Here is a 15,331-nt window from a genome sequence, read left to right as displayed (position 1 = left end):
TGAGATGATGGGACCTCCCTTAAGTGTATTTCATATGGAATTCTTGCCCAAGATTGGATGTGCAGAAATCAGAGCTCAGTCTCCCCCTATCCATGGTTTTGAGAGCACTTAAAATTTGTCTGAGGTACAGCAGTTCCCCCCAGTGCAGAGGGTAGTATTTTTACTTCTTTCCCCCTGCTCTGTCCATTGCCCTCTAGCCTGTATCTCAGGTCAGAGGGGTCAGGTGGGGTTTTCAGAGTTGCACTCCTGTGTTAGAGGAACCTTTCAGGCATCCTACTGACCACCTTGGCAGACCCTTGGGTCTGTGGTCAAAATGTATCTGCCACTGAAGACAATCCAAAGGTCGTGTTGCTTGGTCAAGAAAAAAGAGAAAGGTACTGTTTGACCTTATCAATGTGTAGCTGCCTGACTTAGGATAGCAAATAGACCTTTTGTGCCCACTCTAAAAGTAAAAACATTAATCCTGGTGCCTAAGAATCTGGCATTATAATTCACAGACAGGAGAGGAAAAATAGACTTGAAAGTCAGGAAGAGGATGGGCTAATCTGTGGATTCAGTGGAATGAGGACTCTCTAGCTGTACATTGCATCCCACAGTATCTGTGTTGTCACACTTCAGCGTGGAAGAATGATGGAGGAGGTGGCCTGGGGAAAAAATCAAGCATAGACTGGCATAATTAGCAGGACAGGATAGGGATATGAGGAAATCGTGCAGTGTGACTATGTTGACATCTCCTTTGAGAAAAGCTGATAAGGTTTTGTGTGTTGCCAGTTGCAATTCTGTCTCAGTCTCCAGTTCCTCTGGCTGAGGGCCACAGCTGCTGTTTGTGCCTGCATTCCCTTGGAGCAGTGAGGATCTGGACAGCCCTTGTGGGCTTGAGCTACATGTGGCACCTCAAAGTTCCCCAGCGAGGGAGATCTGCTGCTTTGGGAGCCTGTGATACTGAGTGAGGCTCTGTTTAAGCACTTGAGGGAAACCTGTAGGCTGGAACAGCTTGTACAAATCTGCTCCTAATCAATTGTTTAGGTGGGGTAGTTGCAACAAGCTGGGTGAAGGATGGCACTTCCCTTCCCACATGAGGTCTCTTGGTTTGAAATTCCTCCCACTCTCAGTTGTAAAATCATACTGAGCAGACACTTGTTTCTTTTGGTTGTTTTGATTCTGATAGTTGTTTACTTTTTACTGCCATGTGATGCATTGAGCTATGCACGAGGTAATGCATTATCTGTGGGATGTTTGAGTTGTCTATCTCATGTCTTTGTCCAGATGTATTGTTATTAGATGCCAGACCAGCTGCCATCCGTGCTAAGCTGCAACCAAAATGGCAAAGTATAGGCTCGTTCTCCTAAGGCATGGGGAAGGAGCCTGGACCAAGGAGAATCGCTTCTGCAGCTGGGTGGACCAGAAGCTGAGCAGTGATGGGATAAAGGAAGCTCAGAACTGTGGCAAACACCTCAAAGCTCTGGGCTTCGAGTTCGACCTCGTCTTCACCTCTGTGCTGAGCCGCTCCATCCAGACTGCCTGGCTTATCCTGGAGGAGATGGGCCAGGAGTGGGTTCCCATTCAGAGCTCCTGGCGGCTGAATGAGCGTCACTATGGAGCTCTGATCGGGCTCAACAGAGCAGAGATGGCTCTGAATCACGGCGAGGAGCAAGTGAAAATCTGGAGAAGAAGCTACAATGTTACCCCACCTCCCATCTCTGAATCTCACCCCTACTACGCAGAGATATACCATGACCGCCGCTATAAATGCAGTGATGTCTCTCAGGAGAATCTCCCAAAGGCTGAAAGTCTCAAAGATGTGCTTGATAGACTCCTTCCCTACTGGAATGAAAAGATAGTGCCAGAACTAAAAAGTGGCAAAATGATTCTTATCTCTGCTCATGGCAACAGCAGCAGGGCATTGCTGAAGCACTTGGAAGGTAAGGGCCTTTGTTTTAGCCTTCCCCTCTCCTCCTTACTCAATGGCTTGGAGCTTTGTTCTTACTCTGTCATATATTACTTACCTGGGCAAGGTAATAATATTTGTGGTCTCCAAGGAGGAAGTAGAAGTTTGGTCAAGGAAGCAAACTGGGAGATCTGGAAATGGGAGAGAATTGGTTAGGTTAATGTAGTTAAGGAAAGGGCCAGATGCTTTCATTTTATCTCATTGTTCATTTAAAACTACTGCATTTAAACAAACTTTGTGGTTGGTTTAGATAGGCAAAACTCTGCAGGCTCACATTATTTTGGGTTTTTTTCAGCTGCTTTGTCAGGTTTGTGATAATAGTCTCTTAGTTAAAAAAGCATTGCTGTAACACAGCACAGTGATAATAGTCTCTTAGTTAAAAAAGCATTGCTGTAGCACAGCACAATAAAAATGCTTGGCTTGAGTTGTGGAAGGTATTCTTGTTACCCTGATGGGTCACCCTGATAATTTTGTACTTAAAAGTTATGTGACACGGAGTTCTGCAGAGGATAGGCTAAAGCTTGTGTAAATACTTGTCTATGTCCCAATATAGAAAATGCATCCCAATAAACAGCCAAGTTGGTAGCTTAGCATAAGGTTGTTGATTTTCCACAGAATGGCTTGTGTTGGGAGATACCTTTTAAAGGCCATCTAGTCCAGTCCCTGTGCAATGAGCAGGGACATCTTCAACTAGATCAGGTTGTTAAGAATCCTGTTGAACCTGGCCTTGAATATTTCTAGGAATGGGATATCTGCTGCCTTTTTGAGCAACATGTTCCAATGTTTTACCAGCCTCATCATAGAAATTGTCTTCCTTATATCTAGTCTGAAACTATCTTCTTTTAGTTTAAAACCATTACTCCTTGTCCTATCAGGCCCTGCTAAAAAGTCTGTTTCCATCTTGGAGGCCCTCTGGAACTTTCTTTTCTCCAAGCTGAACAGCCCCAACTCAGTCTTTCCTCACAGGAGATGTGCTCCATTTCTCTGTTCAGTTTTGTGGCTCTCCTCTGGTCCTGCTCCAGCAAGCCTTACCTGTGCTGAAAATCCCACAACTGGTCTTGAAAAGGATTTATTTGGCATTTTATGATAAAAAACCCCATCCTTTTCATTGTTAGAGTCTTCCCTCCCTTCCTTTTTCATCTCCTGGTTTCTAGGCCATCCTGAACTGGAAGTTGAACTATATTAATTTCTTTGTGGGTAGAGCAGAATGTAATGATTATATATGTGTGAATGCAGCCTAGTACAGTTGTAGTTACAAATGTGCACAGACTGGATTGTGTCCACTGGGTTGGTTTTTTTTTTTTTTTTTTTTTTTTTTTTTTTTTTTTTTTTTGTTATAAGATCCTCTGTTCTGTGTACTGTGTTACTGTGGCCTGCTGAGTACTTTTTGCATTTGGCCATGCTGGAGCAGTCAGGACATCAGGAGCCTGAAGTCTGTGAAATGAGCAGGTACAAATAGCTTCTGGAACTAGAGAGGCTGTGAATCCTGGGCTGCAGATCACTGCTTGGATGAAGGAGAAAGAGCTGATTCAGTCAGTTCCATGGTGTGGTCAGAGTGGTTGTCCACACTGTGTGTAATGATAAAGGAAAAAGAGGAAGAGGGATCTGCAGCTATGGTGACTCCCCTGCCTCCCAAGAACTGAAGCAACTCCATAAAACCGTGCTGGCCAAGCCCTTTGGGGGTGTAATGGTGACAGCCGAATGTGGGTTCCAGCAGAGATCCTGGGCTACCTTCTGTGCAGGCCTGCAACAGGGGCTGGCAGCGTCAGGGGCTGGAGAGGGTTGCTTTGGAGTTGGCATGGGTGGATTTCTTGCTGCACTGAGATCAGAGAGGAGCAGTGCTGCAGAGCTTTTCTTTGGAACAATTGCCAACTCTGTGTAGCTCTTCCAGGACTGTCCATCCTCAAAGTATGATAAAGCTATCCTTTGTCTTTCAGTATACCTTCATCCTCTCAGCATATGCTTACATGGGAAATGTGAGCAGTCCTTGGCAGAGGATCTAGTTCTGTTGACCAAGGACCATTTGTGAGCTATCCCAGCTTCCACACAGGAATAACTGGCAGGTACCTGCTGGGTCTCCTGCCCTTTGTGTAGTGGAGATTGGATTTCTAAAGAACTGGCCTGAAGGGTTGCATGGATAAAGCTTTGAGACCCCTGGTATTGCAATCTGCATTTGTTGGGGTTTTTTGTTTGTTTGTTTTGGTTTTTTGGTTTTTTTTTTTTTTTTCTTGAGGTTTTTTTTTTTCCCCCCTAAGAGTTTTCTTGTTTGCATTGCTGTCTGTCTCTCCCTTTCTCTTCTGAAAGGTTGTGAGTTGCTCTGGAATCCTGCTGGAGTTGGACATGATTCAACAGGGCTTAAACTTTGCCAGTCTACTGTATTTATAGCACCCACTGTGAGATGGGCTGTGTTTTTGTGGATTTTTCTTTTTTATAAGTTTAGTGTGTCCTGCATTTGAACGGAGTTTTCTAAGCCCCTCCAGATTATCTGGAGCCCTTTTTTTTCCTTTTTGTTTTTTTGACATTTTGAAAACTGGGCTCCAAATGCCTCAAGCAGCAATCTTGCACAGCTGCTTGGATGTCTTAGTCATGGTGTTAAGTTGATCTTGGAAGATGTAGATCAAACTTTAAATGGCAGGAAATACTAATGTTTTCATTCAGTTGGATCTGATTAAACAATTCTAGTTGTTTCAGTGGCAATTTGATTTTTTTTTTCCTAAAAGACTGCAGAGTATCCCTTGAAGTTATTTTCAAGGAGATATTTCCTTGAAACAGGACTGCAATTCTCTGAATCTGTGTTTTCTTTGTTCTGAGTAATTGGTAAAGAGCTGGAAATATAGTTCTGCTTTCTACTTGCATGCAGTCACTAGAGCAACAGTATCATGCTCAGAAGGCTTTGATTGTGGTTTGGATTTTGTTCTTGTTTTCTCATTGCATGCAGTGGACCTCATTAAGGTGTATGAAATGTCTGTAGAGTCTGCTTTGCTAAATGACCATCCTGGATGCACAGGATCTTTTAGCAGGTGTTTTTTTCTCAATTCTTTGGGGGAGAATAGTTTTCTCTTTATCTAATAATGAGTGCTTCATATTGGAACCCTCTTGACAGTGTCTCTTTATGAAGGTATTAGTGTAATACTTGTGACCACTTTGTCCCATTTCTGTTGAAGTGCTAATTGGAGACCAGTCCAGTGGACTGATTTACCACGTGAAGGTTTGGTGGGCTGTCTCAGCTTTTCTTCCTTGCCAGCTATTTAACCCTGGGGACTGGTGTCAAGTCCCTCAAAACAGGGGTTTGTGGAATGCCTGATTCCAGAATTTCCAGTAGTATTCCAGTAGTTTACATGCTGGAGCTGCCCATTGTGACACCTTGTGTGGATTGTGTGCTGAGGGCTTCTTAGTAAGATTATTCCACTGAATTTGCTGCTTAGACTTCTTGATGAAGCACTACTTATGTGAGTGTGGTGTCGTGAGTGCAGTTGCAGGAAACAGTTTGAGATCTAACAACTCAGTGCTTTTGAGATGAGGTGGTCTTGCTCTCCCTGTCATTTCCTGCAGTCTTTGCTCGGTGCTTCTGCTGCTTGTTTCTTGTGAGCTTGTTGGAAATTACCTTGGCCTGTGTTTTGGCCACTGCTAAGCAATGCTCCCGTAGCATCAGGAACGTCTCTCCAACTTTGTACCCAGATAGCCTGGGGTTGGGCAAGCTCTTGGGAGGGGACCTAGCCAGGAGAACTGACTCAAACTGACCAGAGGGACATTCCTTACCCCATATGGTGTCTGTTCAGCAGTAAAAGCTAAGGGAAAGGAGGAAGGGCATTTGTAATGACATTGGAGCAATAGCTCTGCATACTGAAGCCCTGATTAGGGTGAAGTGACTGGATTGCCTGCTGATAGGAAGTGGAGAATAAATCCTTTGTCCTTCTTTGCTCTGTGTTTGGCCTCTACTTGTGCTTTAGTAAATTGCCTTTATCTTGACCCACAAATTATTTTTGTGTCTTTTCTCCTCACCCATTGTGCTGAGGATGGGAGTGAAAGAACAGCTTGGTGGGCACCTGCTGTCCACCCAAGGTCAGCCCACCACAGTTCCTTTCTGGGGCCCCACTGTAGCCCCCTATTACTAAAGCCTGGCTGTGCAAACCTAATACAGACAGAAAATCTTGGCAGACATGAGTGAAACAAATATAAATGATATACTACAACCATGGTTGTAGCCCACCCATTTTTCTTTCCTTAAAATTTGCACAGCAAGATAACATTCTGTCAAGATCAAGAGCCAGATCTTAATACTGTGCTTATATCCCTCCTGTGCCCTGTTGAAGATAGATTTTCTGTCAGCCTGCAGGGAGGGCAGAAAGTGGCTCTAAACATTTACCTTAGTAGGCTAAAGCTTTAGTATTTTCATTAAGTATGTGGGAAGGGTGCTATGACCTGATTTGGAGCTCACTTACAATGCACCAGTATTAAACAAGTTTTTGTGGCTGAATTTATGCATTTGATCTTGTGTATGATCTTTTATTGGATGAATCATCTGGCCTCAAGTGCAGTCGATGTGCAGAGAGGATGGTTGTTGTTTATTCTCAATAACTTTTGTGGGTTTTGGGTTCCTCTGACCATAAGAGTAGAAGGGAGGAACTTGGTAAGAACAGGTGAGAGGGAAGGGGAAGCTGAACCAGCCCCTGTGAAAATGCTGTAGGTGCTTAAAATCAGTGGGGTTTTTCTTTGTAGAAGACACTTCATGGGCTACCACATGAAGGTGAATTCTTAAGCTTGCCTGGAGGTATTTCCAGATGGTGTGTTTGGTTACCCAGTTTGGTTAATGGAGGATAAGTGAGCTGGGGAAGAATTTTGGCTGTGACTTTGAAAGGTCTCTTTTATAATAAGTGCTGTACCAAATTTCTGTAGTGTTTCTGTACCTGTATTCGGGTGAGGAACAGTGTTCTCAGGACAGAGCATGGCAGATGTCCACTGGAGGAGTGCAGTTGCCTAGTCACCACTTTCTGGGCTTCTGAGGAAGTCATCCTGAGTACTTCAGTAATGTCTGTGGGTTCTCACAACTAGAAGTAGGTAGGACCTGGGTTTCAAACCTCCTTGGGTAAAAACTGCTCCAGCAGCACAGTACTTCAGCAGTGCTGAGACCCAGGATTGGTATTAAACTGAAGGAAAGAGCGTTGCTTCTTCAGTGGTCCTATTTACCATTGCACCTTGTAGTCAGCAGTTGAGATCTTGCCCTGTTTTCACCCTTCTTCACTGTGCCATGGGCTGGGTTGTGACACAGGCCAGCTGGGGTGGAGGGCAAGAAAAGGTCAGCTGGTTACAGTTACAGCACATGGAGTAATTGGATAGCAGTGAGCTCCCACTGCAGCCATGGCAGCTGTAAGGTGCGATCCCTGTGCTGTCCTCCTGGTCTGCTGTCTGGGGAATGTTCTGATGAGCTCTCCCTGCAACCTCAGAGCTTTTGTGACCAGCCTGCTCAGCTTCTTGCTTCATGAAGAACAGAAGTACTGTACACAGCAACAGGACACTGTTGTTTCTTCAGGGTTTTCATCTGACTTTCCAGATTTCTGGCTGTGGGGCAACACTTCTGTATGAGGAAAAGTCCTGAGGAGAAAACCCATCATGTTTGCTGCTGTGTGTTTATCCTAGAGTGCACTGTTTCACTTTGTAAATCAGTACTAGTTGACATTGTGGTCACTTTGTGTACTGCAAAAACAGTAAAATACATTTTTGAATCCATGTAGCTGCAGCTAGTTTTATTTAATCCATCTCCAGAGGCAACTTTTAAATATCATGTCTCCTGACCACATTATGTGGTTTTCCTAAACTCTCCTGCATTACTTCATCTGCTTTGTGTGTTTATGAATGGTTTGGCCTGAGAGACTGAACTTAGGAAGTGGTCAGAACACTTCCTAGGCACAGATTCTCAATATACATGATGTTGTGGGTGTTGTTAAAATCTAATGCTTAAGAATCCTTGAAATAAGGGCTCAGGCAGCTTGACTGCTTGTTTTGCAAACAAAGTCCTTGAGAACAGTGCTTGTGCCTGGTGAATGGAGGCAGTATTTTCCCATTACTTTCTATGCCCTTTTTAAATTTCAGGTATTCTTTGAGGTTTTTTTTCCCTGTAGGTCTTACTCTGTAGCCTACACCAGGTGAATTATTTGTCCCTTGTATGCAAGAATTGCTTAAACTATCTGAGTGGGACTTGTTTCAGTGGAATGATGCTCAGTATGAACCAAGGTGTAAGATTTTTGCAAAGGCTTGTTTCTGGTGCTCCATGCCCTTTTGAAACTTAGGGCTCACCCAAGTGCTGAGCATAAAGCAAGAACAGATCACTGCAGAAGGTGGGTGCTGGTGTAGCCTCTGGGCAGGGGCATGTGATCCTCACCTCATGAACAGGTCTGTTTTTTCTGACCTGCTGTCACCCCACTGTTGCTGACTTGCTTGACTTGTGTGTGTTTTCCTTTGAATATGATGGCTCTGCTTTTCTACTTAGTGTGAAAATCTCTGGTAAATTTACACCTGTGTGTTCTGAAGACCATCTGTTTTGTCAGCTGCTCCAGGAGGATGTTTGCTTGGTGCACCTTGTTCATATGGTGTCATCACTTTGTAAGCGCGGTCTGTGCATTTTCTAAGTGAATTACTCAAAGCTGCCCTGCTTCACCTTAGCAGGCCGGTACTGAGACCTCAGTGCTTCTCAAAAGGGGAAGAATAAGGAAATATTGACATTCCCAATGACACTAGCTTTCTTTTGCCCGATTTTTTTGAGGGTTAATGTCTTTACAGTCACTGCTTTTAATGCAACTATTTAGACTTCGTGTGGAAACTTGACTAGGATGTTTAGTCTTGAAATTCACTTGGAGGCTTTGAATGTGTATTCAGTATAAAAATAACCAGCAATTTCATTGAGATGAGAGCCCAGAATATTTTAATTACATATCTGCATGAAACAAACTTTGTTTCTATGTACACCTTTCTTTTACTTAAGTGGAAAAAAGAAAAATGCTTCAAGCTGTACAAGTTGACTTTCTACCTCCTTTTTCTTCCCCTCACTGGAAAGTGGAAAATAATATCCTGTATGTAGTAATTCTAGAAGAGTACTGTAGACTCTGTTATAAACATGCTTGTGAGAAATCAGATGTGGGCAAAGAGTGATTCTCATACAAGAAGAATTAAATACTGATTTTTATGACAGTTTGTGTGATAAGAGTTGACCAGAAAATTTAGGAGGAAAATTAACCTTGTTATCCTGCTTTTCTAAAGAGTCTGTACTGGCTGTGTACAGAGGCTGTTTCATGTTGGAGTAGCACATGTGGGCAGTCATTATCTTTTGTGATGTGTGAGTTTGGAAATTATAAAGGGGAACCTATTGTTCTGCATGCCCTGTTTTAAAGGAATGGTGTAGTCTCCAGGGCAATCTCTTCCTGTTTATTTCACACATGTAGGCTGAAGAAGTGAAGAAACTGTCTTCATCTTGATGGAAATTCTCTCCTTCAGCTGTTTCTGAAGGACTTCCTATGCTGTAGCCTAGCTGGGAATTGACTCTTGAGTGGCTGGTGATGGTGATGAAGCCTGGAAGGTGTCCTTGACTTTTTAAAGACCAGGTAACCTCAGAAGTAAGGTAATAGGCAATGAGGAAGCTGGAGGTGTAACTCTTTGTTTTTCTTTGGCAGGCATCTCCGATGAGGACATCATCAATGTCACCCTCCCCACTGGTGTGCCCATACTTCTTGAACTTGATGAGAATTTGCACCCTCTGGGCCCTCACCAGTTCCTGGGTGATCAGGAAGCTATCCAAGCTGCCATCAAAAAAGTGGAAGATCAAGGGAAAGTAAAATCTGCCGAGAAGTCAAATCCCACTGTCTAACACAGCTGTATTCAGTGTGGTAGTAAGTGATGATGTGTGTATGACTGCTAGGTTGTGCTGTGTGAATGTCTCAATTTTGAGCACTAAATAATTGGAAGGGACAATTGTTGAACCTCAAGTTTGTAGTTTAACCCTCTGACTTTTCAAAAACTGGAATTTAGATTGCAGCATTGAGGTTTTCAATACTGGAAAAGGAAGAGATGATTCAGGTAGTGGAAACTTGCAGAGCAGTCTGCCTCAGATCCACCACTGAGGATGGCCCAGTAGAGAAATAAAGGGATGTGCTATTAGTGTCTACCAGCAGTTAGTCCTAATCTGTTAAGGAGAAAAGCACCAGCTTACTGGACTAATTGAAGTCCAGGATGTTATAGGCACTAAAACAGTCACTGATTAAATGGAACCAGATAACTCTTATCAACTATGATTCTTCTGTGTCACAATAGCCTTGTCAGTTTGTTCTCAATGGATTTCCTTCAATCTTTCAGAACACTTCCAGCTGCACTGTTCTCTGCCTTTGTTATTTTGAGTCTTCCGTGGCCAATTCATGGTCCAGAGAATTTTGAGAGATGTTCTGACTACTAGAGTTATCATAGCTGTCCTTTGTTACGTTGTATTCGGTTTTTAAGGAATCTAGATGGAGCCCCTTTTCCTCCACCATCTTTGCAAAGCCTAGCATCACTGCATTTTGCTGGCTTGCAGTAATAGGATTTAAGTCAGACTTTAGTCCCCAAAAGAAACACAAAGGTTTTCTGCTCAGTGTTTGAACTATCATGTAGCTCCTAGCGAGGGACCTGAATACCTTTGAAACACTTCGGTAACATGTACTAGAGGTTTGACCACCCCTTAGTCAAGCTGATAAATGTTTCCTGCTCACCTCAGCAAAAGTGACATTGGAAAAAACCCTCTTAAGCTTTCCTGAGTTGCAAAGGTATCTTGATAAATGTGTCCCATGGTGACATTACTGGGGCATTATCTCTATCAAATTCTCTGAAGGGCTGGAAGAGATGCATGAAGCATTTCAGAAGTGTTACTGGGTGCAGTTCCTTCAACCATCCTGCCTGTAAAGGAAGGATGTTCTGCCATGCCTGAAAGTGTTCTGTAAACCTCTCCTCACAATCATAGCTTGATTCCTGCTGAGTGTGGATTTGCTGTTATTTTGCACTGGATGTGACCAGTTCACCCTGTGGTTGGATGCAGTGTAGCAGCCTGGTGTTCTCTTTATGTACACAAGCACCAGGGTAGTTCCACTTTTGAAGACTTGCTCTTAATTTTACCTGCAAATATGAAACTGTTAAAAAGTTTATATCTGACCCACCTATCTCAACAGCTGAGCATCTGATTCTGACCTTGGATCTCAACATGGGTGACACTTGTGTATGTGCTGCTTGAGTTGAAGGTGTTCTCAGCATGGCCCAGCTACAAATCTCAGTGTAGATGAGAATTTCCTTGATATGATGGTAAAGTTTTAAAATCTTAGAGGAGCTGTTGCTTTGCAGCTCTGTAGCTTGCTTTGTAAGTGTGAGAGGATGTTTTTTTTTCTTTTGAGGAGAGCAGTGTGACAGTGTGGTGTGCCTCTGACAGTCTTACTGACATGTGGAGCAAGACTTAACAGGTCTGATGCCAGCTCACATTAGAGTAGCACATACTCCATAAAAGACTTCTTGCTAGAAGCTAGTTTCTCATGCATGAATGGTGCTTGGGCTTCTCTTTGGTTTTGTTTTTGTAGCCCTTGCAATAGGAACAAAGTTACATGTTTCTCTTTTAAACATAAAGCTAGTGGGTTTCCTCTTTCTTTGTACAAGAGAACTATTTCAGTGTTTTTTGGTTGTTTTGGTTTTTATTTCCTCCAAAATAATATTAGCAGCTGCTCTGCTACTTGTTTTGATACTGACTTAGTTTCTGGGGTTTTAGTTTTCTGTGCTTAGAGTAACTCTGAATCTTTGTTGATAGTTTACCAGTGAGTGTTACAGTGTTAGATTGCTGATCAGCAAACGTTCACCTGTGAAAACCCTGAGAAGGGTCACTGGCACTCAAGTGAATACATTCTTCCCCAAACATAGAATAATATGTGAAGCTTAATATCAAGTAAATGTTACTGTAGACTTGTAAACAAGACTAGCAGAGCCACCTGTTGCCAGTGGGAAGTGTGTGCATCCAGTTGTGTGAGCACACAGGCCATGTCCATATCCCTTTGGCATTGTGGAATTGTAATGCAGAACTCCTTCAGGATGGGACACCCAGCTGGAATATACTTGGAAATGAACCCAACTGAACTGGGAGATAGGTTCTCCCCTCCCCTTGTCTCAGAGAATCCATGATCTCTTCTGTGGGTGGAGAGGGGAATGGAAAGGTGGATGAGGGAATTTAGGGAGCATTAATTGCAGCTGAATGGATGAAATTGACTGAAATCATCCTTGGAGTCATGGACAGGAAGATGAGAACATCACCAGTGTGATGTTTTCAGGAGGTGCTGTTTCTACAGTGCTGCTTGAGATGTGAACAGTGCCAGTGCTCTGGAAAGTTTGACTTTGTTTGCTTGGATTGTGGCTCCAAAGTGATGACAGGATTTTTTTTTTTATGTACATATCTGGCAGCAATAACACCTGGCAAAAGTATCAAATGGAACCAACTAGGGATTTCATTGTGCTCTTTAAGATTATTTTAACACCTTTCAATTCTGAGTAACCTTTTAATTAAAATCCTGATTCATAAACCATGTATATTGAGGGAACAGAAACCAAGTTCCATCAACAGTGGCATAAGGATCCCTGATCTTCAGGCATAGCTACATCAGAGGGAGAAATGAGAATCTTGCTTTAGGGATCAGTGCATGGGAAGCATTTTTCCCCTATGTTTGAGTGTGCCTCAAAGTCCTATAAGGTAAATGGTGTTTTTACAGTTAACATAATGGATGTGGTTGATTTGGTTTGTTTATGCATTTTTAACATGTGTTTCAGAAGCAGTAATAGCTCTAGATCCTCTTGGAAAACCTTTGTAAATATGGTGGAGCTGGCAGGTTCTTTATAACTCAATAAATTCACCTGAAAATAAATTTAGTTTGGCTTCAGTCTTTTTTTTCTTCTACTCCTATCCCCTTTGTTTCCTTTTCAGGGGTGATAAGTAAATAAAACTGACCTTCAGGGTTCCAAAACTTCTCAAGCAGTTGTTTATCACACATCATGCAGTCAGTTGGGTTAAAATACCACTGGAGCCAACACCTCCTCGTGTTTACATGTAAAGAAACTGTGTTGGAGGGAATACATACCCCTTCAAAACTACAGGGGCATTTACTTGGGAGCAAGGAACTTTAGTTCCAGAACAGTGGATGTGAACAAATGCTTTTACTGATTCCTATGCTTGCTTTTCATTTTAGTAAGAGGCATTACTTTTTGATGGTGTTTTTAAAGTGGTGGCTTCTGGAGACAAAGCCAGCCCCCTCACTCTCCAAAGCACTGAGATGCCAAGCCGAGTTGGAACTCCAATGACAAACATATGGAACTGCAAGCCCTGCAGAGGGCTGCCTCTTACTGCTGACCTTCACATGGAAAGCCTTGGGTCCTGGGATGATGGGAGGTAGTCTGAAAGTCCTAAAAAAAGTTGGACATTCAGGTAGAAGTGGGGAAGACAGCTGTGGGGCTTAAAAAAGAAAAGCATACTAAAGAAACAGACTTTTTTAAACTTGGTCTCATGATGGCATTGAGATTAAATGGGGAATGGAACAGATCTGTCTGGGCCATTTGTGTACTGATGTTTATCATTTTGCAGTTAATGTGGCACTGCTGCCAACCAATTCAAAATTGTATTGCTATTTTAAGGTGCATTCCCTCCCTTTCCCCCAGTCACTTTTTGTACTTTGCTTTAGTAACACCTCAGATTGTTCAGAGCCATGTCCACTCTTTCCTGTCTTGGGAAAAGACCATCTGAAGACCAGCTTGGTTTCAGTCTGCTATACTTCTGAGCCAAGGACTTTGCTTTGAACCTGCTCTGTGCAGTCTGAGGAGAGACTGACTCTACCTAATCGCATTTTCAAAATTGCAACTTTGCTTTTCTTCTTCCTTTTTATTTATTTATTTATTTATTTATTTTTATTTTAGTTAGTGGAGAGTGCTCATTCTCAAAGGTCACAATAAATGACACTTATCTTTTCTGTCTTTTCTGCTGGCCTCAGCGTCTCCTCAGCCTTAAATTCCCATGGGCAGGAGAGGAAGCTGACATGACAACTCTGCTGTTCAAGGAAGCTCAGATCTGTGGTGGGAACTGGCTAATGATTCAAATAGAGGGTGCAGAAGGGTTTGGAATCTCCCTTTGAGAGCTGTGCTGAACAGGTATTGCTGCCTCTTCCTCGTGTTATGGTGGCCAGAGGTTCTGGGGGTGGGTAAATATAAGAGGGAACTTCAGCTTAGCACAGTGAGCAGGATGGCTGTGACATGGCATTCCTCTTCCCACTGCCTTATTCCTTGTTATTCAGCAGCCAGGCCTTCTTGGGACTATTCCAGTAGAATTTAGCAGCCAGGTTGTATCCCCACGCTACAGAAAAAAAGGGGGAGCAGGGGATGAGGCTCCCTGTTCTTGTTCTTCCTGTTATGCTGACAGAGCAGGGGAGGGCAGCAGATACCAGACTATGGCTGGTGCTGTGCTGTGCTGTCCCTCCGAGTGCAATGAAGTGGCCTGATCATGACTCCTGATGGCTCTTTTGAAAGGAGAGGCATTGACCCACAGCTCTGTTGGAGATGGCAATGTAGATGATCCTTATGGATCCCTTCCAGCTCAGATTATTCTGTGCTTGTTGCTGTGGTGCTGTAATTTCTCTTATCAGGCCTCAGAAAGCAGTTGTGGCCCTAGCAGGACCCGTGGCATTAGAAATGTTGTGTCTGCAAGCATTATTGCCTCACTAGCAGAACCATGTTCTTCCTCAGGTCTCTCCCAGCTCCCCCTCAGCACAGCACCTGAGTATTTCCTCACCTTCAGTCTGGTACTGTCATGAAAGTGTTAGTATATGTTAATTTGGGGAAAGATTCTCTCTCCCAGGAAAGCAGTGTGAATCCAGTGACGGCAAATAACTTACATTTGGGCTGCTGTTGGCCTGAGAGGAACCAGGCACTACTTTGCTACCATCTTCCAGGTTGGTCATTTCTCATACCCATGAGGAGCAAATGGCACAACTGAATATGCACACGGAGCACCCTGATGCTGCCAAAGCTGTTTTGTGGAAGTGCCTGTTTCTTTCACTAAAAGCCATTTTTTTTCCCTCCTTGTTCCTGGTGATAATCTAGCAGAAGAGCTGGAAAGTGGGAATGTGCATGTGCTATTAAACATAACCTGGACTGAGGATGCTTTGCTGAGTAATTAACTATCCAGTGCATCCTGCTTTCCTGACTGACACTTGACAGGCTCTCAGTAACTATTGTGATTAAAGCTGAGCTAGACCTCTAAGATCTGTGGTTCTTCAACTGTTCCTGAACTGCAGGTTGTTTTTTTTCCAGAGTCTCTATGGAAGGCAGTGATACCGGCTGTGCTAGGAGTGA

The 15,331-nt window shown here is 43.3% G+C and overlaps 1 protein-coding gene across 3 annotated transcripts in view; it reads left to right on the top strand.

Annotated features, from left to right (window-relative positions):
- Positions 1 to 12,858, top strand: part of BPGM (bisphosphoglycerate mutase) — a 39,466-nt gene extending 26,608 nt beyond the window's left edge. For all 3 annotated transcript variants that reach the window (XM_066184468.1, XM_066184467.1, XM_066184469.1), the window contains exons 3-4: positions 1,267 to 1,922; positions 9,613 to 12,858. In XM_066184468.1, coding sequence (XP_066040565.1) covers positions 1,322 to 1,922; positions 9,613 to 9,806 — 795 coding nt within the window. In that variant the 5' untranslated portion in view covers positions 1,267 to 1,321 and the 3' untranslated portion in view covers positions 9,807 to 12,858. The remainder of the gene's footprint in view (positions 1 to 1,266; positions 1,923 to 9,612) is intronic.
- Positions 12,859 to 15,331: the final 2,473 nt, after the last annotated feature.

The sequence above is a fragment of the Chamaea fasciata genome, unplaced genomic scaffold (genome assembly GCF_029207755.1).
Source record: "Chamaea fasciata isolate MVZ Bird 193981 ecotype frontalis unplaced genomic scaffold, bChaFas1.0.hap1 SCAF_5, whole genome shotgun sequence".
Classification (NCBI taxonomy): domain Eukaryota; kingdom Metazoa; phylum Chordata; class Aves; order Passeriformes; family Sylviidae; genus Chamaea; species Chamaea fasciata.
Note: the sequence above shows the minus strand (reverse complement) of the source record. Positions and strands in the feature narration are given on the sequence as shown.